The sequence below is a fragment of the Apus apus genome, chromosome 3 (genome assembly GCF_020740795.1).
Source record: "Apus apus isolate bApuApu2 chromosome 3, bApuApu2.pri.cur, whole genome shotgun sequence".
NCBI lineage: Eukaryota > Metazoa > Chordata > Aves > Apodiformes > Apodidae > Apus > Apus apus.
In genome coordinates this window covers 70,935,197-70,958,665 of record NC_067284.1, presented here as the reverse complement: position 1 = coordinate 70,958,665, position 23,469 = coordinate 70,935,197, and the positions used below count along the sequence as shown (strand labels likewise).

The window sequence follows — 23,469 nt, the reverse complement described above, 5'->3', positions numbered from 1 at the left end:
CTGCTCTAGAAAGCCCTCTGAGCTTTCCATAACCAGACATGCCACTAGTAAACTTTCCAAAATGTGTTGTCAATGGAGCTGCAGCTGGTTAAAGGGCTATGAGGGGCAAAAAGTGGTATTAGTGGCTAATAAAGGCTAATTCTTTTGCAAGCAAAATTAGCTCGCTTCACTAGCTTGTTATGACTTGAAGTGTCTGGCCATTGAACTATGCATCTGGTTCATTTGTTGCTCTCAAAGAGATAGCACCCTGACTGGCAGCTGTACTGGACTGGAAAAAAGTAGCCCAAATGAGTAAGAACAAGGGGACTTCAGTTTGTGTGACTTTAGGACAGTAGCAATTCATGCAAACAGCCTTAATAAGCAAAAGAGGTGAACCCAACAAAGAATGTGTGTGATGCAGGTCCTAGTTCAGGACACTGATTTTCTTTAAGTAACTGGTTCCTAATGCAGAACTTTGTCATCCACAGATGCTGCCTCCCACTCACATTATATACAACTACCTAAAAGACACAAATGTCCAATAACTGCTTGCAGCAACCCTAAATAATCTCTAGAAGCCTAATGTCCAGATCTTCCAGATCTTGTGATGCTTTAAAGTGATTCAAGCTGCACCAGAATAGCCTAAACTCTGTGGATGGGTATTTATTTTTACTCACTGATGGTTTGGGGTAAATGCCACATCAGAGTGTTTTTATTATTGAGTTCCTGTTCCTGCACAATGCAGCTGTACCTATTCTAAACTCCTTCATCAAAGGGGACCATTTCCTTTTTTTCTTAATCTCACATCAGTTTACCAAAAGCAGTTGTCCCTGACTTCCTTAAGCTTGCCCTACATAAAGGCTTTTTTAAAATCTTCCCTACATCTTTTCTTTCCTTAGCACATACTTAGAAATGTGTGTGTGTGTACATATAAACACACAGACACACACACACATGCCCATGCTTATTTTAATCAGTTTCTGCTTCAGTCCTGCAGCCTTGTGCATGGTCAGACTGGCAAGGGACTCATGGAAGAGCTTACTGCCGGACAGCAGCAAAGCACACACTTCCTTGTGTAATTTGGGTGCTTCCAAATGGTTTTAATGCCTTCTTTATTTATGAGATGGTTCAAATTTCTGAGCTCTGTGATAATATCATGCAGACAAACATGCACTAAGGTCAGGACTGATTACTTTTTCACTGTGGTGTTGTTTTTGCAGGTGATTTGAGACTCAATGTTAATACGGATCATCAAGAGTGAAACGTTGGTGATGTTGTCTTTTGTGAATTTAAACCCTTGAATCTTGTTCCTGGATTGAGAGTTTATAGAAACCTCATGGAAATACTGGTTTATGTTGTTAAGTAAATTCTGGGTCCCAAACTTTTTTCATTATCAAACAGTTTTTGAGTTAAAAGGAGACCTTGAAGTAATTAATGAGTTTGGCTTCTGTAGCACGTCTATGACATTGCTTTCTTTGCGCTGCAGACTCATGTGAAGTATCACGACCAGCATTTTGGTAGAGGGTGGAACAGTAAAGGGAAATCTCCCAAGAGAAGACCCCAGATCCAGCTCATCACTCCAAAAATGACAAAGAAGAAAGCAACTAACGTCTGTAGAAACATGATGCTTGAAATTGGGCTTTTGCATCTGTATTGTTTTGTTCCTCGTGAATTTTTTTCTGATTAGCCATGGTTGGGTACAGCCTGGATGCCCAGCCCTGTGAGAGGTTGCGAGATGGTGAGAGGCGGCAGTATGAATGCTCTTTTGCTTACTGAGGCTCTCAGGAAATCAGGCAAGACGAAACCCCCAGTATTTTCTTTTCACACCAAAATGGATTTTTCTCACAGAGAGAAAAAGAAAAAAGGTAAAGGCTCTTCAAACCAGTGGCAGACATAGAGATATACTTTAGTATTGTGTGGAGAGGAGCCCAACTTACAGTGTTTAGTAAATGATAACTTTGCATTTCAAAAAGATAATGAGAAATTATAGAAGAGGGATCTTGTAACAACCAGGATGGTAGAGAGGAGAATTGGAGCTAACATTGGACCCAGAACAAAACTAGCAAACAAGGAAAGCATTTGTGAGGTTAATTTGCTTGCCAGGGTACACCAGAGATTGATGCTGAGGAGCCTTCCTCTGTTTAGATGCCACCACGGTTAGAATGTCAGAAAGACACCAACCCTGCTGACCGTGCTCAGGCTGCAGGTGACAGCCACTTCTCCTCTGCATAGGAGTATTAGTAGCATGTATTACCAGCAAAGATTGGCAGAAAACTTCTAACGATACCATGATCTGACTGAAAAGTCAGAATTATCTGTCTCTTGCTGGATCAGACGGTTTCTCTGTAAGGAAGCAAATAATTACTGAAATAATGTAGGATGTGATATCTTCCTGCTGCCATTAGCTTTTACCATTGTCCTTCCTCTCAGTTTGTTGTCACAGAATTTTGAATCTGATACAGGGAGTGGTAGGCTGTGATCCTTTTCATATTTTTCTCAGTATGGGTTACACTGTGACCAGTGTTGTTACCTTTCCCTCTCCTTTGGCTGCTGAAGAAATCTGGCTCTATAGGAAGATTCTTGATTGTGTTCTGCTGTTACCACTCTGCCTCTGTGGTTTCAGTTCATCTCACCACACTCTTACCAAAGACAAAAGCTCTGTTCAGAATTTTTTTTTTTTTTTTTTTTACTTCTACAATCTCCCTGGTTTCTCTTCTGTAACTCTACATCTGAAGTTTTTTCCCCTGCTTTTCTATCTTTAGTCTGTGAAGATGTTTTTGTGCAAAAAAATAACATCATGCTACAGCAACAGCCAGAAATAGTGCAGTTGGCCCAGTGCTAAACTGATAATGCAGATGGCATTGAAGCATTTCTACTTTTGTGCTTTGAACTCCTTCTTGGAGCTGCTTTCCTGATTTGTCTCATTAGCACTGATTTGCTTTGTACTCTGAGTGCAATTGCCCTGTTGGTAAGAGTTACAGCAACTCCATTTTTCCCTAGCACAGGCAAAGCAACAGTGACGACTGCCTCTCCCTGGTTTTTCCTTGGCAAACTTCCCAGAAAGATGTGTACTTCATTGTAATTTGCCCTCTGTGGTCAGCGGCAATATCTCAGCTTTTAGTATCTCAACAGCGTCTATATTTAACTCTGTGTATGTCTAAAGTCTCACCTGCCCTCATACAGAGTAGCTCTGTGTTACAATTATTTTGCATATATGCAACAGAAATGATCGTGTTTATTGTATACACAGTTAATTCCCCTTTCATTTGCTGCTTCATCTGCTTGCTGTGACTTCACAACAAACCAACCAAAGAAACAGCCCCCTCCCCACTCCCCCCCACACAGTTTCCTTTGGAAAAATAATATGGCTTTCTGGTGAAGGCTTCCTCTCCTTCCTTGTTAAGAATCACAATGCCTGTGCATCTAATATATCATACTAAATCTGTTACTGAGTTTTAGGCAGAGAAGCAGTTGTCTGTCAAAATGTTTCAAAAGAAACCACAAAATGAGCAAGCCATAAATCCAGGAGCAGCACAGGAGTAGGAATATGAGATCTGCAGTATGTAATATGAGTCTTTTAGTCTAACCTCCCCTGTTTCCACCCTGGTGCTAAATATACTGCTGACGTCCGTGCAAGAAAACAAATGCACTGAGCTTGGACATCAGTGTTTTTGGAACGCCAATGGCACTGTTAGTTTAGGGTCAGTTTTATTTCTGTAGATTTGCTAGATGATACATGAGAAGGAGAGGCCAAAATCTCACAGTTGTATTTGTGACTGTGGTGAAGTTTGGCAAGTATCAGATCAAATAATCAAATGTTTAATTTTAAATCTAGCATTTCAATTTTAAAATATATTTTAATATAAATTAAACTTTCAATCCGGGTACATACCATCCTCTCCAGGAACTCCTCTTTTAGATTAAGAAAAGTAAAATTTGCATTTGAAGTGCATTAATAATTGCTGTAAGGTAAGAGGTTATTTAAAAACGTTTATCTTGCCTGCAGCATTTGCATCAGATCAGTCAGCAGTACTTTGCTAGCCACTGTTGTATTGCATTTTATGCAAGAGACAGATTACCATCCCTGCATGTCCTAGAATGAGCCTTTCCCTACTGTGGGTCAGGTGGTACTTTGATTTTTGTTTCCTCTAACTGCAGGGAATGTAAGGAAAGGCAATATTGTTGAATAAGACCCAAACAAACAGAATCAGGTAAGCTTGAAATTAAATTAAAAACTCAACTAATTTTTAAATTTTTTTAAATGTGTTTAAAAATAGTGTGTCCATTTTGAAAAATAATTCTTCAGCTTTTCCAGATTTCATATCTTTCACCCATCAGCATCTTTCCTGTCTAGTTTTATAATGATGCTTGTTCATCCCTGAACTGAATTTTTGGGAAAATGTGTGATTTGCCATTTTGTACTCTTATTTCTGTTAATTCAGAACAGCAAGCCTATCCAGTGCTGTAAATGGCACTTCCTCAGGATTTTACAGCCTCTTCTGAAATATTCTGCATTAGTGACAGCAACACTTGTTTTAAACTTTTACATGTAACTCTGCTTTCTTTCATAATAGCTAACTAGGAATATTTTTGACATTTTTTTTTTTCCTTAAAACCTCTGATACAACTTTGCAGCAAGCTTTTCAAGACCTCTTTCAGGTTCCATTCAATGAATAGTTCAAGTGTCTTTTATAGCTTTTTATTATCAGAATTTTCTAGTTACTCAATTGTTAAATGAAGTGTTTAATGGGTCTTAAAGTATTACATATTGCATACAAGTTGCTTACAAAACCAGGTAGGTTTTGTTATTGTGTTTTATTTCAATGTATAAACAGTATAAGTATAAACAGTAAGTTTCACTAAACGACTGTGCTCAGAGATGAATAGCACTTTCTATAGGTTTTTAAATAAGACTGCACGTGCTGCCCCAATGCATGTGGATTCCTAACATGTAAATCTGATGCAAATCACAGGGGTAAGGACTGGCATGTGCCAAATGTTGGACATGGTGGGTCACAGCTTGTATGCAGGAGCACCCCTAGCCGGTTGTGCTTTGCTGTGCCCCTTTCTCTCCAGGGGCACAGCCTCAAGTGGCAGTGGAAGGGCCATGGCATCAGTTTGCCAGTGGAAAATCCCTCTCTGGCCTCTATGGGGCACAGTCACCCCTTTTCAGGGATTACCACAGACTGTTGCCTCTTAGGATTACAGAGCAGTGCACTCAACTTCGGAGCGAAAAAGCGCTGCCCTGGAGATGCATGAGAACAGTGTTGCTGTGGTGCAAATTAGAGGGGAGGCAATTAGAAGTGTCTTTCGTCTGTGAGACCAGATAGAGTCCATAAAGTGCAGGAACTTCTGCCTTTTCCCTGATTTTTCCATTCTAGGCCCTACAGCAAGCCTACTACTGGCTGACTCCAGACACCTTGTGATTCTGAGTTGCAGTTTCTCCATCTACAGAATTAGAGGTAAGGATCAAAGTATCCTGAGATAGCGGGATGAAAGAACCATGGTTATTATGATTATACTGCTTGCTCTTAATATCAGAAAGGGAGATACTTATGTTCTTACATTCAGAAAGAATCAAATGCTGTGAAACTAGTGGACTTGTAACAATAGCAAGAGGAATGCTGGTAAAATACCAGCATGACATGGCTTGAGTTAGAAATATTGGTTTTTTTGCCACATGTTAAGAACCACTAACCCCAGTAGCTACTGTAACTGATTAATAACTGTATGAAAATCTGTTTTCAATATCTGTGATTTAAAAATATCTTGGAATGTAGTGCTAGAAAAGAAAATATATTTCCTGAAATCTTCCTTAATGCCATTTTGTCCCTATCTAATTTCTGGTTTTCTTCAGGTTTGGTTTTTTTTTTTTTTAAAGTGCATTTATTTTTTTAAATATTATTTTATATATTGTGTCTTCATTTTCCCAAATAACTGATATTTATCAGAGGTCACATGTGGTAAAATCAGCTGTATAGTTCTACTTGCTTTGTTTTGTTTTTTTTTTTGCAGAGAAAATGTAAGGCATTTCAGGGAGAATACTCTATTTGTCTTCTTGATTCTTGTAATACAAAAGAGAAAGGAAACTTGAAATATTTTCTGTATGCTTCTGTCACGTCTATTGAATGGGGTTTTTTTGCCTTAAATATTTGATCATCACAGCTGACAGGATCTGATGAAATACACTAGGTTTTTTACAGTTCCTATGGTCTCTACTTAAAGTACATTAAGCACTTAAGCTCAGTCTGACTAAACTGGAATGGATGCTTTAAAATAAAAATTATCTTCCATTTTGTAATAAGGAAATGAAAACTGTAGAGCTACAAGTATCATCATGGCCACTTTTGTTGTAAGCTTTAACTTACTAATAGCATACTTTCTGCCCTGTGGACTTGAAAGCTCAATGAGAAGACTTTCCCATGCCACAGAAAAGAACAAGATATCAGCAGTTCTGAGTCCAGTTTCTAACTCTGACACAGATTTCTTCTGTGGCTTAGAACAAAGTATTTTTTCCTCATATGTTTTAGCTTACTCACCAGCTATATAAAACCTCTGAGGTGTATATGTCTGTAAAATGCTTTAAAGCACTGATGTGGAAGTTTAAAAAAATCTTAAAAAAAAAATTTTCACTGAGGCCTCAGCTTCTGCAGTTGTCAGGGGAAGTTTTACCATAGATTTAAATGGTCAGAGTTAGGTTTAGACTAAGTTCTTTTAAAATCCCAGCTATAAAGAGCTTTGTAAATTTAAGTGTTGTCAGCAGTTGCTTTCATTTAAGTTATGGGCTTTATGTAGGTAAACAAGGTTTCTAGTCTTCCTCACACTACATTCAGATTAGAACCTGATTCTCCTAAACTGTACTAGGAAGTATTCAGGCAATTAATGTAGTTGGCCTAATTCTTCTCCTTTCATCCACCTAAAAACATGCCTTTCATTATCCTCAAAGCCATATAAAAAAAGGCAGCTCATGCCTGAAATGTCACCATATTTAACAGGTTTGTTTTGGAGGTGGCAAGATCCAGTGTCCCTGAATCTCAAAAAGCACTGGCAGTATTCCCTTTGTTCAGTAAGGGATTCTGGCTTTAAAACCTTCACTGCCCTTAAACATGGAGTAGGAACAAGTGCTGTTCAGATACTGGACTGTAGGCTAGAAGTGGCTCACTAGGACCAGAGGACTGGCTATCCCAGCTCAAGAGCACTGTAAACCTCTCAGCAAGGTGTTCTGATCAGTAAGCAAGGAGCAGCATGTTGTACAAGCACACAGGTCTGCTGCTGAAATTGATACTGCCAGGTTGTCCCACAACCTGACAGGTTCAGCATCTATGTATCTGTCTGTAGACCTGTGGTGAGTTCATTATCTCCTCCTGCTAGTTGCTCCTGGATTTTCCATATATCTGTTGGCTTCCTAAGGTCTGCACTGGGTACATTGTTGATTTGGAAGGCTCAGGTGTGTAGCCCGTATGGCCACAGCTATGCAGATAGTCCCCAGTTGCTTCCTCAAGGTCACTGTGCTCAACTTCTGTTTTCAGTGAACCACAGTGATCTTGCTCTGGCCTGTGCTTCAGTGTTCTGATAGCGGCTGAAGTAGATACAACCACAATAATAACAAGCAACAGCAGCAGCTGTCCTAATGGCCACGTGTACATTTTATGCAGAAATTATTTCAAAGTGGCATTCCTCTAGACTGAACATCAATGGGAACAGTTCCACCAGAGAACAGACTTGTCTATTTGTATCAAAGACTGCAGCTACAGGCTCCAGATAGTGAACTAGGTATGTGGTATCCTGCAGCAAGCCAGTAGAAGATGCAAATCTACATGCAAAAATAGAAATCCCAGCAAGGCAGAACTTTTCTCAATGTCAGATTGAATCTAGTGGCTCTTCAACCTGGAAGCAATGCTGCCAAATCATCTGCATACGGTAGTAATACTTAGCAGCAAGTTATTGAGCAGACAGTTGGAGGCATAACAAATTCTTACAGTCTCAAGAAAACTTTCAACTGCAGCATTCTGATTTGGGGAATTTTGTCCTCAGCGTCAGGAAAACAATTCCCATAGATGGACTTAGTTTCTTAAAAGCGCTGTGTTTTTAATAAGGTTATTTTAGACATCAGCACTTCAAAAGCTGAAATTATGTAAGGTGTTGGAAAAAAATATGTCTGCAGAGCTTGGTCTTCGTGGCTTTATAGAATTACTCATACTTCCTTTATTCAAAAAGGAAGCACATTTCCCACGTCCTAAAAGCGATAGTCCTTTAGTGAAAATAAGAATCTGGTAATCCTCAGCTTGATGATAGAGATCAGTGAGATGCAGAAACACACTGATCCAGATGCGCATGCAGGGGTTAACGGGTTCATAGCCCAGAAGAAACTATATAGTGGTTAAAAACTACATGGCAAACAAGGTCAGCTCTGAGGCTATTGTGAGTTTTCTAGTCAGTGGCCATAACACTTCTACTCTAAAACAAGTTATTTATTTGTCACTACAAGTGATGAATGCCCAGTTGAAGCACTACTTTTATAATGGGAACTGGCTGAGTTACTTCTCCTGGTTGGCACTGAACTAGACTTGGTAAAAAATGTTTGAATGGTCTTGGCACATTTGGTACTGTGTAACTACTGACAAAATGTAAATGATTACATGGTAACTAGAAGGATGCATGCCAGGTTAGTAGTGTGAGAATGCCTTGGCAAATTAGATTAATGACTGCATGGAGGACACCCTAGTACAGCTCCTATTAGTCATATGAGCATGTTTGATGAGAATGAAATGTGTCTGGAGGCTTGAGCAAACACAGTCTGAACCAAGTGTTCATCCTGTTAACAGAGAAGACTCCCATAGTCATATAATTGTGATCTGTCTTTCCATGTGTGTTCACACATCTTGCTGTCTGATCCATAAAGCTGCAATGACCAGTTGAGGCACTTGCAGTCAGTTGTTCAAAGACATTTAAGACAAACAGGAGTTTAGCAGAAGTGCCAGAAGCTATGAGCTATTTACCACTGTTGCTTTAACAAAGTGTTTGTGAAAATCCAATCCAGGACTAGGTCCACCAGAGAACTTCTGTGTTCTAATGCACCTAATGGAATTTATCCAGAAAAGATTTACTATACTGTCAGAGACCATCCCTGGACACCTTAGAAGGGAATGCTCAAAACTCTGCACATACCGACGAAGAAATTGCTAGCAGGTAGGAATTGTTTGGAAGAAAGATAGGACTTAGCTTACTTCACTTTTCTCTGAATTCAGGATGCAGGTCAGCCTCCTTCCTCCTAGTATCCTCAGCCATGAACTGCTGTTGTGTGACACAGGTTGTCGCTGCACAACTAACATAATCTTCTATAGTTTCCCAATGTACAAACAGCTCCCCAAAACTCTTTAGCCAGGTTTAGCCCTTCTTCAGCTCCTAAAAGTGTTGTCTTTTCAGCAGCTTTTCTGCAGCCCACCGCTCATTTTCTTACATTGTTCCTACTGCCTCTAAAATAAATCTCTCCTTCCCTGACCCTACTTAACTATTTTTTAGTGGTTACACAGATGCCAGCCTTCCAATTCAGTGGGATTGACACTGATACTGATCTACTGTTTCATTTCTTTGCTGATTAGAATTAGTCTCTACAACTGTTTTCTCAACAATCAGTGTTATTTTTTTGCAGCACTGCTACTTTTCAGCTCTACAAACTCTTACATTTTCTAGCCTTATGAAGGGTCCACATAATTAGGTAGCATAACCATTTATACAACATAATCCATGGAAATACACATAATTAGAAGAGAAAAACTGTAGTCTTGTTTATGGTCATTTATGGTCATGTGCTTAAATAGCATAACTGGTTTTAGGTATTTTCTTTAAAAAAAGTTGGCTAAATCTTGACCTGTGTAATAAAAGTATGGTAGTCTTGCAAAATAAGACCCACAATATGATGCTGAGATAATGAATCATGTTAATTCCAGGAAGTTTAAAGTGACCTCTTATTTTCCACAATAGAAAGGAAACTAAAAAGAGATGATATTTGGTTATTCTCACCAGTTAACAAGCAAGAAAGCAAGAAAGAAGCCCTAAGCCCTAAGCATTGTGAGGGGAAAATTAGGATTATATATAATGGAAAAGTTTATAAACATAAGGACTCATAGACAAGGAAACCAACTGCCAAAAGAAGCTTTGGAATCAGCACCACTAAAGATACTCAGGGTTTGGCTAGACACCCGTGTAGCAAAAAAGGATAAAGAAATCAGCCCAGTCACAGTGTAGAGATAATCCAACAGAGTTCCCTGCCAATTTTCTACTCCAAATAATGTATGGAGTAGCACTTTGGCTTTTTAGATCTCTCACTGATTTAATCTTAAAAGCACAAATTCTTCAGTCTTAAAAAAAATTATTGCTGCTAACTTAAAAAAATTAATATTTATTGTAACTGGATTGTGTAGGCTATACTATAGTTTCAGACACAATGATCCTAGCTTAGAATGTTGTTACATTTTAATGAAATTTTAAACACCCACTCTACTTAGAAAAAAAACAAAAAATAGGTCTTAGAATGAAAAATTGTTTCAAGACATCTTTTCATAGCAGTTTTCTGGATGTTGTCAGATCACTCATATGAAGCATGAGGAAAGACTGTCAGGAAGATGTTTAATTGGTTAGGAAGGATGATAAAACTCGAGAGTTAGGATAGTTATAATGGTATGGTTACCTTCTTACCTCTACATCCTGACTTCAGATACAGGCCAAGAGGGATACTTCTCATTCATTACTTCTGAGTTACTGTTCAAATGGGTGGTAATGGCCTGAGGAGGTAGGTAACACTCATACAGTTCAAGACTGAACTGAGCTAGCAGGCTAAGATTACTTGTCATTGAGAACTGGGGTTCAGATTTTTATGGGTATCTAGGCCTTTTATGTTGAAGTAGTTGCCTATCGCAGTGTTGAGGAACTTGAAAACACCTTGAGCTGAAGTGAGTGGAGCTAAGGTACCTAAGCTCTTTACAGAAAGCTAAGCATACAGTTATCTGAAACATTTCACAACTTTAAAATTACAGCCTAGCACTCTCAACAAATTTTCAATAAAACTCTGATTCACCACTCTAATTCACTGCCTCTGATTTCCTCGTTGTTTATACTAACACATACTGTAGAAGGGAAGATGGATGACAGTTTTTTAGCTTTCAAGTACACTGCTGCATGCATAGTCTCCTTTCACAGCAGTGTCTTCCAAAGCATCAGTCATATCAGAGATAGCAGGCTAGCACAGAGAGGAAGTAGATAATACCATTTCAAAGAGGCTGTTTCAGAAGTAGAATTAGCCTTAAATAACAAATGAATCTTCAGACTACTTGACTGTTTACTGATTCTCTACAGAAATGTAACACATCGAATTTAATATTTGCAAACACAGTACGGTCCATAACTTGAATTCCCTAATTTATACTGTAAAAGTCAGTGCTAGTTCCTAAGGAATTCTGTAGAGTAGGTCAAGGCTAATTCTTTGCAAAAGTAGGTCTGCCACGTTGTCACTCCATATTATGAAAATGTGTCACATGATGGAAGGGAAGTATGAATATCTGCTATCTGATGTATACAATTGAAAAGGGAAAACACAGAGTGAAATCATCAAGCCACATTAGCCAGAGTGAACAGATAAGAAAGGGTATAACATTGGAACTGTAAACAATCAAGCAGAGATTACACCTCTGTGGAACTTTGCATGCTTTTTATATGTGAAAATTAGATTGTTGATAGTAGAAGATATAAAAAAACCAACCCAAACTAGCACTGTTTATCACAGAAAACGTTCAAAAGGCTGTATGGATGGGGCAATAATAATTATATGTACAATAAAAAACCTGGTATTCTGTGTGTCTCTTGAAATTGATCTGCAAGTGACACAAAAGCAAGGAAAGTAACTGCCACTGGACTTTGATTTGTCTCATGTACGTATGTGCATTCTGTGCCTCGCCACTCCCTTCTTCTCTAGCTGCTTGCTACAACTCCGACAGTGTCACCGACTGTGCCACAGCTCTCTGCTGCCTCACAAGCCTGGCCTGGCACCCAGCACACCCTTCTCAAACACCACAGGAAACAGGTCATGCATGTGCCTGCTCATCACCTCTATCTTCCCTTCTGAACGTTTCTGTGAAACCACGTGCTCAAGTTTATAAATATGGACATCAGGTAAAGTGCAAGAAAGCTTCACCATCAGAAGATCTTGCCTTTGAATGTGGCAGTGTCTATTTTCCTCATTCTTTCCCCCTCCACCACTAAGAGAAAAAACACAACATACCATTTCCACTTGAAGAGACTCATTACTGCTGTCAGTAGCTCACATTTACCCAGATCTTGCTCTTTCAGTGCTGATGCACTTTAAGCAGCACAAAATACGAGACTTACCTGTACATTCTGTATTGCTTAAATAGGACATTTTGGTAGTGGAAACAAATTAAATCAAGTTACCTCATAACAAAAGCTTTAATAGTTGACTGTTCAGGCAGTGCTGCTGACTGCTGAGGTAGCTCTTAGTAAGAATGTGCAAGTTGTGCTATTTTTACTTGCTACTTGTTTAGCACTAGACTCGTTTAGAATAATGTATTTATTCTTGCATATACAGGTTAATATCTAGCAACATGAATTTAGAAGAATTCTCTGAAGCTAACAGTATTCTCATAAGCCTTCCATTGCGGAGGGAGAGAGAGAAAACCTTGCTGAAAGAGGCTTTGAATGAATTTCAAGTAAAATGTCTAAAGGAATGTCAAGGTTTTGCCTGTGGTGAGCTAATATCTTGTTAACTTTTTATATTTACCCACTCATCTAGTTCAGTGGGTTTTATTCTCTGGTTTTCAGCCACTACCCTTTTAACCAGTTTTCACTCTTTTCAGCTTGCACACAGACACCATCAGGCTTTTCCTCCAGGGTTTCTTAGACAAGGGCAATCTAGTCAGCCTTGTGAAATCCAAACCACAGGCAAAAGAAAAACTGTAGAAAGCCTCCACAAGACAGGCTTTCTCACTTCTGTGTGAGTGGCACCTACATTACCCACAGCAGTTGTCTGAATGAAAATCACATCTTTAACAGTAAATTATCTTCTCAACCAACCTGCTCTTTTCCCCAAACTTTTCCTTTCAACTTACTGGAGTTACTACAAGTCTGTTCCAGCGAAGAGAAAGTTTGACCAGTGTGTAATTACAGAGCTTCAGAGTAGAACATTATGTAAGAAACTGTCTATAAAAATGCTTGGAATAAAGTAGATTAAGAACAGATTTACTAAAGAAATTAGGAAGTCATTCCAGTGTTCTGTTCTAAATAACAGTGTGCCAATAAATCTATGAGGCAAGATTCTGGACAAAGACATTCCTTTGAAAAGAGACCACAAGATTCCTGGTCTTCTTAATGGAGAAAACAGAAAGAATTGGTCTTGGTCTGACACACTTGAAATGCTGATCCTTTTGAACAATGTGGACAAGTACAGAATATTGTCCAATATATTAATCCTTAAGCAGAAATAAAACAAATTTCTGTGTGCTCTGACTGCCTTGTAGGAACTGAAAAGCAACCAAAAAAAGAACCCTCACTGTCTTTTTAATGTTTGTTAGTTCCCAAAGTTTCTAAAGGAATTTATTTGGGCAGGGCATTTTGAACTATATATCTGTTTTTCCCTGAGAAATTATGATCTACTTACACAGTTTGGACCAAGGTATTCTTTTATTTCAGGCTTTGGGAATCTAAAGTCAGGAAGAAACTGCTTATCTACATAGATGCAATTCCCTGTTGCTGGCTACAGAGTGAGGACTGAGGTGAGTTCTAGACAACAACACAGCCATCCCAACTTCTAAAGACTTCATTTTTATTTTTCATCTTTTGTTATGTTTTATTGTCTCTCCTGGTGTAACTGTTACTCCTGTGTGTCTTCAGAGGAGGAATGCATATGTTGGTCCTGCTGTGGCAGAATAAGTTAAGTGAAATGAAGAAGACAAGCAAGTTTTCTGTTGTACATCACAGAAAGGTAAAAAAATAATCAGCCACTTTCTTTGCTTGGCAGTCACAAGGTTGGAAAGGAGGGTGTGTGAAGCAATAGTTGGGGACCATTGATACAGATAATAGTTTTCAACCTTGTTAAATGCTGTGTGAAAAGCAGCATATATTGCTGTCTGCTCTGAATATGACTGAGATTGTATGACATTTAGATGATAAAAGATGGTCACGTAAAAAAATAGGTGACAGATGTGCTGCTATCTTTGCTTTCCCCAGTGAAAACCACAATTTCACTTTGGTCTAATGAGTATGCCCTGATGATATTAGTAGGTTTACATTTTGGAAGGATCAGAAGAGTAGAAGTAGACTGGCTAATGCTAGCAGGGAGCAGTGTCTGATATTAATTTTGTAGTCTAGAAATGGGTTTTTATTGCTTTTTGAGCTTTCTTCTAAAATGGTGGCCTTTTCAGTTAACACTGTACAGGGAAAAATCTTACTGGTTGAAATTCTTGTGTTGGTTAACAAACTCAGTTATTTATCAACAGTCTCAGAAGGGTGACTTTTAAAGCATGTGAGATATATCAGCAATCTATGTTTTTAATTGCAATGGATGCACAGGTTGCCTTTGAGTTCTAATGAAGGATTTTGGATCTGGAAACCACAACATATTAAGCTTAATTTTTGTATTCATTTTGCAGCTTTCCAAGGTATCTGAGATGTTGCTAATAATAGTAGCAGGTGTTGTCTGTTCCTCTCAGCAAGTGGCATGAAAGTAGTGTGGTCACACAGCTATGCATTATTTACATGGTGTCAACATGTCAGCAAGTGGGATGGCAGAGAGCCAGATTAAATCACTTCTGATTTTAAATACAGAACACTGAATAATAACACTGTGTCACACTTGAGGACACTGGAATCTGGCAAATTAACCATAGCTTAATGTGCCAAGCTCGTTTAAATGGCTTCCCCCGCCCATGAATGATGAAGGAATCAAAACTAAGAGTCAAGGCAACTGTGAAAAGTTGTTTGTTTTGTTTTGTTTTTTTCCTTGAGGCAGAAGATTGTATCCAGTAAAGAGACACTCTTTGATTGCTTAATATAAAGATGTGTGGGTCTCTGCTCTCATGCAGGAGTGTCTACTCCTGAGAATGGGCAACCACCCTATGGTACATCTGTTTGCCAATTATCTTTGTTATCTCTAAGAGGTAAATCTGTTTGGTATGATTACTTTCTTGCATTGCTTTTTTTGGTAGAAGCTAATGCAGCAGGTTCACAATCTCCCATGTTAAGTGTGTTTGTAACAGGCAGTCACAATTTTTAGAATGGGTGCTTCAAGGGTTTGAGGTCTCAAAAAAAAATCTAGGAGTGCTGTTCTCAGCCATTGCTTCTTCTGCAGCAGCTCTGATTCATGTAGCACTCCTAGAGCTGATTCACCTTGTCAGCTGGTATAAAATTAACTCAGCAAAATAAAAACATGAGTAGCTTTCTCTTCATTTAGTAATCCAGCTGGGTTGACCAACAAGCCATGTGAAAAACAGAGAAAGTGGAAGTGAAGGAATGGGCCTGTATGCCAGGAAATGAAGGATGAAGGGAAAAGTAGAAGGAGCAGGACTGTTAGATGGGCAGCTCCTACATGGAGCAACTGTTTACAACAGTTGAAGGAAAAAAAAAAATATAAGAAGCACTGTAAAAAGGAGCCTCTGACATGTGATGCACACTTAAATAGCTTACCCAGTAAAGTTCATGTCACTATCTTTGTTTTAGACATGGGGTGGCTGAGGGTGTGATGCAACTTACTTGTTGCGGCACAGTAGAGGTGGGAATAAAGCAGAAATGGCCTAAAATCTTAGTCAAGGACACTGCTTGCTGGCCCTCTGTAATGAGTATCTCTAGGACAGTGAAATCAGGCAGCTGCTGAAGAGTGAGAATTGTGTTCATGGGGAAGATGAGATCCCAGCAGTGCACTCTCCTACCTAGTGTTCAGCGGTCTCTTGGCAGTATTGTTTTGTTTGCTGCAATCAGCTCTGCTAGGGAATCTTCTTTGCAGATCCTGTCCTCAACAGCATTCTTTTACATCCTTTGCATAGAGCTGAACTGTGTGCTAAACATTTAGGATGAGAGGAAATGACCTCTGATTGAGACAGGGAAGGTTTAGATGAGATATTAGAAAAAGTTTATTCACTGAAAACATTATCAAGCATTGGAACAGGCTGCTCAGGGAAGTGGTTGAGTAACCATCTCTGGAAGTATTTAAAAGATGTGCAGATGTGGTGCTTAGAGACATGGTTTAGTGGTGGACTTGGCAGTGCTCGGTTAATGGTTGGACTCCATGATCTTAAAAGTCTTTTCCAACCAAAACGATTCTGTGAACTCAGACATACTGCAAAACCGCACCCTAGAACGGTTAATGCACAGGGAGGGAGCTGTTGGAAGGTTAAAAGAAGCATCTGAAATACTGGGATTAATTTTACCTTGTCACCATAATACCCTTTTTATGAAACTAGAGCTATGTATGCTCATAAAAACCTCTTGCTTTTTTTATTTTAAAGGATAATGCAACCATTGGAGTCTCTGCACAGTTCTTTCAAGTTAAATGCTTAGTTAAACATTCCCCTTCCATTTCCTGGTAGAAAATATTTTATATGAAAGCAACTTTAACCTTTCAGAAGGGTTCATTTACTGTTACGTTTGGTATCAGCTTTCCAAAAAATGCAGTTTGCATTTGGCATATTATAGGTTCTGGTTTTAATATTGGTTTAGAAAAAAAACCAAACTCATATGGCATAAGTCAGAAACAAATTATTGTGCCAGAATTCTCTCTATACATGAATTCCCCCCATGAGTGAGCGGTTTAAAATAAGTCTGATCACTTAAAGCCAAGACTTGGGCTCAATGTATCCATGAACCAGCTGGTATATAACTCTTGGTCACAGGAAGCTGTTAGGTTGCCTTTTTATAGACAACTACAAGCCTAAAGCTCCTGAAGCATGAGAGAATATCATACGGTCTCGGAAAGTGTTGGATACCTACCATATGCATGTAAAGAAGGATAATAAAGATGAAAGACCTGAACTGAGCTTTAATTCCTATTTTTCTGCTTTTGATTTCTCAGTGGCTTCTGCATTGTGGCAATTTTCTTTGGCCTAAAATTAGGTAGAAAATGCTTGAATTGCTTAGTTTGATCAAATCAGTCAAACTTAGGCTTCCCTCTCTGTCAGTATAACAGATGATAAATGTAAAACTTCAAAGCACTTGCGTTCTATTCAGCATTATTGTGTGTTCATTTCTGAGGTGCTGACTGCTGTAACAATCCACTGCAGTGGGCAGTTCCTGGCTGTGTCACTGTTATGGAGGTGCTGCAGTCACGGTGATGGGCACTGAACTGGTAGAGCTGTATCAGGGTATCTCTGAACCAGACCTAGAGCTGACTTGGTTGGGTGCAGGGCATAAGAACATGGTTGAACTGCTTTTGGGACCATAACAACTTCTCTGCATAGTGCTGCAGTATGCTGTGGGACTGTCTCAGCTGTCAGGTTCGCTCAGGAGCGTCTCCACTGTGGTCCATTGCTGAGTAGGCATGTATTCTTCAAATTATCTTCCACAGGACTTCTGCTATCAATAAGCACCTCTCACAGAAAAAAGGGCCTTCAGACAGGCCTAGTCATGAGTGAGACAATAAAGGCTAATCCTCTGTGCTGCTGAGCCTCAGTTTCTAATAAAGGACTCAGAACTTGTAAGGGTAAAGCTTAAAAGTAAGTACAGATTTACAGAGGGAGGGCAGATAAGAGGGCTGTAGCCCACCCAGTAAGACCACCTGGTCCTGATATATGGTAGCAGTCAGCTTTGTGTGACACTCTTTCCATATCCTAACCTTGTTCCAAGGAGTGAGATTTCCAAGAATTCTGCTGGCGATGTACTTGTCAAAGTTGGGTGTACTACAGAGGTTAAGTCTGTCATCCATACATAATATTTTAATCACCCCTTGAAATGCTGCAGCTAAATCTAAGAGCGATGATGAAGCAGCACCTCAGTAAAATAAGGTTTATGACATGTAATTTCACTCATCTTTTCTGCTAATGAATGCATGTCTAATGCTTGAAAGATGGAAAGGTCTGCAAAAGTCCAAACTATTATTTTATCTGGAAATACGTTTTGTGGCATCCCAAAGAGTCCTCTTTTGTGCATGTGCAGGAGTTCTCAGGATTTTTCAGCAATGAGTCCATATGGGAATAATTTCATTGTGAAAAGAAGGCTTCCATTCTATCATGAAAAAAGGCTGCATGGAAATCACGGAAAGCTACAGAAGGAAGTATCAGTCATTGTTTGAAAGCATTGTGGCCTATGGAGATGGAAACAAGAATGTGGATTTGCCTCCAAATTTTATAAGCTTCTAGAAGCCCAAATGATGAGAAACAAATGTGAAAAGTTCACAAAGTAGCGGTTGCTTAAAAAAAATATTTCTTCAAGCCCTGTTGCTTTTATGGTGAACTGACCTGGCAAGAAGGTTATTAATTATCTCAAATACCATAATTTAAACAGGTAGAGCTATTTCCAATATTTTTTGATTGCCACCTGGATTAATATTACACTCCTCAGTTGTTAACAATTAAGTTATCTGCCACTGGAACAAATTATTAAGAGGAACAGTTAGCTTACCATTTCTTGAAGTCTTCAAACTGACAGTGGATGGTATGCTTTAGCAAACAATGGACACACAGCTGGGTGAAATTATACAATCGTGCTAAAGAGAAGAGAACGTGAGATATATTCTATGTGGTTCTTTCTGGCCTTAAGAGATACAGGTTTATAATTTCACAAAAATCATTACAAAGAACTCAGAAGTAAAGATGACCATAGGAGCAATGTGAATCCGTCTCCTCATTTAGAGTACATTATTCCAAAGTATTTTTAAAAAGTAAATTATAGACTCTAGTACTGTTTCTACATGTTTCTGCCACTATAACTCATATTGCTAGCATAATTTTACAATGTTGGAAATACCTTCCTCTCCCCCAAAGAGCTCAATGTACTTCAGTTCATGAAAGAGTGTGTAAAAAAGTAAGCATGTATGCTGCTGGTTTCCCACCTGATATATTTCAGTCATTAAAATCTGAAATAAATAATCTAGATTCACTCAGTGAAATAAAAGACAATCCATGAAGGAGATTACAATATACTTCTCATTATAGTAGACCATTTCTAAGCTAAACTTTAATTTTCTCCTCCTTGTAGGGTGACCTGGTACACTGCTTAAAAGAGAACCTGAAAAGACAATTTTTTTTTTTGCCCCATAGCAGTCCTGCAGATGAGAACAGCTAATCCATTCCCCCCCATATTTCCAGTGTTTTGGGGCATTGAGCACTGCAGAAACAGTTGGAAACTTGGGAAAGCTGTACATGACTGAGCAGCTGGACATGAAAAGAATTGTTCTTCGATGTTGAGATGCATTTTTCTTGCTATAAAGAAGGAAGGAATTAAGTGACTACACGCTTGGAAGAAAGACCTTGCCGTTTCATGATGGCTCTCAGACATCATCTTTATAACTCCACTGAACTGTTCCTCTGCTAAAAGACTTGTAGCCTATACTACAAAGGGCTTTGAGTTTATGTACAGCATATACTGTTATCAGCAATCACCGCAACAGTCACAAAAGGTATTGCTTCACTGTGGTTAAACAATCTAATTAATCGTATGACAAAATTACTCCTGTGCTAGTATGTCCTCCAACCACAGAGGTAGGTTTAGCAGCATAGCTAGGACAGCATATTGGGGATGTCCTAAGTAACACTAGAAGATCTGAAAAAACATCATGGTATAGCTTTTCAACTGTTTCAGGGAAAGCTGATCGTTTTCTGTCCAGAATGGATATGCGTAATTCCAGAGGCAGGTTTTTAGATTATAGGTGACCTTTGCTTCTGTGAGGATCTGAAACTCTGTGTCTCACTTCTTCTATATATGTGCGTTACATTTAAATAAATATCTCAACTGTCCCTCAGCTGGAGGGCTGTCTGCGAGACATTCTTTAGCCAAACACAGTGTGATACAAACACTCAGATAGTGACAGGAGCACAATATAAGAGAGCCCAGAGGAAATCTGATAGCTTGTATACAGGTATTCAGATTGCTTTATCAAGGAGTCTTTTCTGGTCTTAAGTTCCATACATTCAAGACTTGTTTTGATTCAAAGAAATTCAGCTTTCTCTTGCTATTGTGTTTTGTGCTCTTGAGAAAAGATAATTGGAAAAGCTGGATACGTAAAAAGAGGAGTGGTCTGTGACTGCTCTTAAACTTTCCAAATATATTATCCTTTAAAAAAACCCACCAGAACCCACTTTGTCATAACAGTTTCAGCATCAACAGTGACTAATCTATTTTCCATGCAAAGGCCATAGTAAAATGCAGGTGTGTTTAATACTTTGATTTAATGTTTCTACAAGAACAATTTTGGGTTGATTTGGTTGAAGGAACTGCTTGGTTATTAGTCCCTTAAAGACTATCTGTGTATCTGTCTTCTAAAAAGTATAATCATAGAAGTTAATAAAAGGGAAGGAGAATAAGTCACTGAACATTTGAACATTTGGAGGTCTAGACTATGTTTCCATTCGTCAAGGTTGTCCTCAAAAGTAATTTTTGAGCCACACTGCAAGGAAACTGGAAAGAGCTTGAACTTCTGATGTTCACTTTATTGTGCGGATACATAGAAAACAATTTTCTTGTCCCACAAGGATTCTGTTGATTCTGAAATTTTGGGCCTGGCATGGCACTCAGTGAATATATGAGTTACTTAAGAAACAAACAAACATATTTCATTTTAATGCTGACCTTTTTTTTTTTTTTCCCCTTAACCTTTTAATATAAATTTAATTAAGTTTCAACAGGAGAAGATGCTTTTAACCACAAACCAGAGACTTTTTGTTTAAAAAAATGTTGAAATGGCACATTTCTAGAATTTCAAAACCTGTTATTCTGGGTTTTTTTTGAGGACAGGAATCTCTCTGGGGAATAATTTCAGTTTTGATGAATTGTAAGTTGTGACCATCTCTCTTCTCTATGAAAGCCCTGTTCTCATTCCCAACACAAACCCCAAGCTTCCAGTAGTTTCCAGAAGTCTAAGGTATGATTGCCTTAGTCACCTTACTGATGCATTAGAATGAGACAGATTTTGGGCAACTAACTTTAATGTTGTGTAGTAAGACAACAGTGAGAGTGTTGTGATGGTCTTAATTGGCATTCTTCCTCTACAAGTACTTGAGATTGTAATAGTTCTGTTTTGTGTTTCTATACTTCACATATGTACTGTTTCATGTCAATTACTGTTTTACAGTTTGCAGACAAGAAGATACGAGTTTACATGTATGCTAGAAATTAATTTCATTAACACACTGTGTTTTTTCGTTACATTTGTCAAGAAGGATTACTTATAACTAATGACCATAGTTGTGTTGATGAAACAAATTTTATGCCTTCAGTGAAGGATTGTTAATGAACCCTGCTTTAAGAAGTCTGGATGGCTTGTACATCTGGAAATGAACACTGGATTGTTGTCACTTTTTATAGCAATATTTGTATATATTTGCATTACCCTAGAAATAAACTATTTTCATTACTTGACTGAATGGACCATCTATTCTGCTAGGAAGAAACTAAGGCACAAATTGCTCTGCAGCCAGAGGACCCACCTGTTCTGCAGGCTGGAGATGGAGGAGGCCACAGTGGTGGAACAGAAGCACTAAGGGCTGGTTAAGGTCTGCATAAATACTGCCAAATTACTCCAGTGAAAGTCCTTATGTTCCTCTCCTATGTGAGAAGAGAAATCCAAGCTGAGGTGTTCAGTACTCTGACAAGAGGAGTTGGTTCATAGGGATTGAATAAGGAAGTTATCAAATAAGCAAGAAGGGATTTCTTCCTAAAACCAAAAATGCTTTGAGCTCAGTAGGCTCTTCCCTTCCCTCCTCCAACCCAGCACTCCTATACAATGTCTAGCAGTTAGTAAATGTATGTTACCAACATTGTGCCCAGATACAGCATATGCAGCCTTTTCTAACAATATATTATTGTCATGCAGCACTGGCTTCCAGAAGTAAAGGGCTCTCGTGGCAGAGGTGCTGTTCTTTTTTCTCAGGAATTAACCACACTTCCGGTGAAAGCAGGTATTGGAAATTGCTTTTTATTCTATCTTTGTGGTAGTGTATTTCCTTAAAGTACATGACTCTGGAATGCTGAATGATAATAATGTAGCTGGACCAAAAGTGAAATTCTCAGTTGTCAGTTTTCTGAGATTAAGTGCATGTTTACAGCTTTTCAGACTTGAAAGTAGCTCTCCTCTTTTGTCTCAGGTTTAGCTGTGAAAGACCTGAGATTTCCTAATATAGATATTATCTTTACATAATAGCTTACATCACAAATTTTCCATCAAATGTGGTGAAGGCCTTGCATAGGGATACCTGGCTTCAGTGAGGTTTCCAGCACTTTATTCACTTAAATGGATTTCCAGCACAACCCATTCTGAAGCTCAGATGTTGTTAAGGACACACTTTAAGATATATATGTATTCTCAGTTCTCTCTTTGCTTTTTTTTTTTTTTTTTTTTTTTTCTTTAAACAAAGTTTTGAAATTGTAACAAATAGTCTGAGGTCCATCTGGAGACGGATTAACACTGTCTCTGGGATCAAGATGTCTTTATTGCTAGACAGCTGAAGGGAAATATATTTTGTCCATTTCACTGTGTCTGTGTTCCGTGCATATTATCAGAAGCACTCTTCTGAGCTGGAGGAATTAGCAGTGGCTTCTGCAAAGCATCAGCACTTCTCTATAGTCCCAGAGAGAGATGGTACTTCTTGATGCATCCTCTTCCAAGTAACAGTTTTGAAAGAAGCATCCCATTATCCTTTCAGCTGAGGAAACCAGAGTACTTTTCTATTTTCTGTGCCAAGACCTCGTTCCATCCATATTGCAAGCTGGCAACCCACAAAGAGCAGCTAGTGGAATATCCCATTAGCCAAATGTATTACTGAAATTAAATGCCCTACTCATGTATTAGCCTTCATGTAACAGAACACTTTGAGTTTCATCCCTTGCTGTCTGTGCTCATCATCAGCACTTTTCTGCTATCCAGTTCATTTTGTATTGTTTCAAATCCTAAATTTGAAGCATAACACCAGTGTTATTTTTGGACTGACAGAGCACCAGTGCATTGTAGAAGATCAATGGAAAGATTCTGGCAGTGAAGAAAGGAGCAACAGGGATTTGTGGTGCTGTCCTTTGTGCTTGGAATAGAGGCAGGAACGGAGGCTTTTGATGGGGGGAAAAACTGTGTGCTGCTTTTTGTCAGGCACAAGCAGTTTGCTGTTGAAGGCAGACGAGATTTGGTTTTTGTGCACCTCTTGAGCACTGTGAAAGTGGCTAACTGCTCTTTCATTCTGAAACTGAAAAGGAAGCACATCAGCTTGTGGTTCTGCTGCTGAAATCATGTGTTACAATGGCAATTCTTGTTTCTAAGTCCTGAAGATTATTTGATTTTGCTGATTG

General features: G+C 38.8%; 1 protein-coding gene across 10 annotated transcripts in view; it reads left to right on the top strand.

Annotated features, from left to right (window-relative positions):
• The window catches only part of LOC127382340 (uncharacterized), a 242,122-nt gene that overhangs the window by 85,690 nt on the left and 132,963 nt on the right, over nt 1–23,469 (top strand). For 5 of the 10 annotated variants that reach the window (XR_007888929.1, XR_007888927.1, XR_007888928.1 and 2 more), the window contains 4 exons: nt 5,361–5,441; nt 13,681–13,763; nt 13,882–13,972; nt 19,174–21,552. Coding sequence is in view for 4 of the 10 variants with exons in the window: in XM_051613812.1 (XP_051469772.1) it covers nt 5,361–5,441; nt 11,951–12,147; nt 13,681–13,695 (293 nt within the window). In the remaining 6 variants the exon portion in view is untranslated. Of the gene's footprint in view, nt 1–5,360; nt 5,442–11,950; nt 12,148–12,581; nt 12,739–13,680; nt 13,764–13,881; nt 16,287–19,173; nt 21,553–22,006; nt 22,092–23,469 lie in introns of those variants that run through there. The other 5 variants (XM_051613812.1, XM_051613813.1, XM_051613811.1 and 2 more) reach the window with 5 other exon arrangements.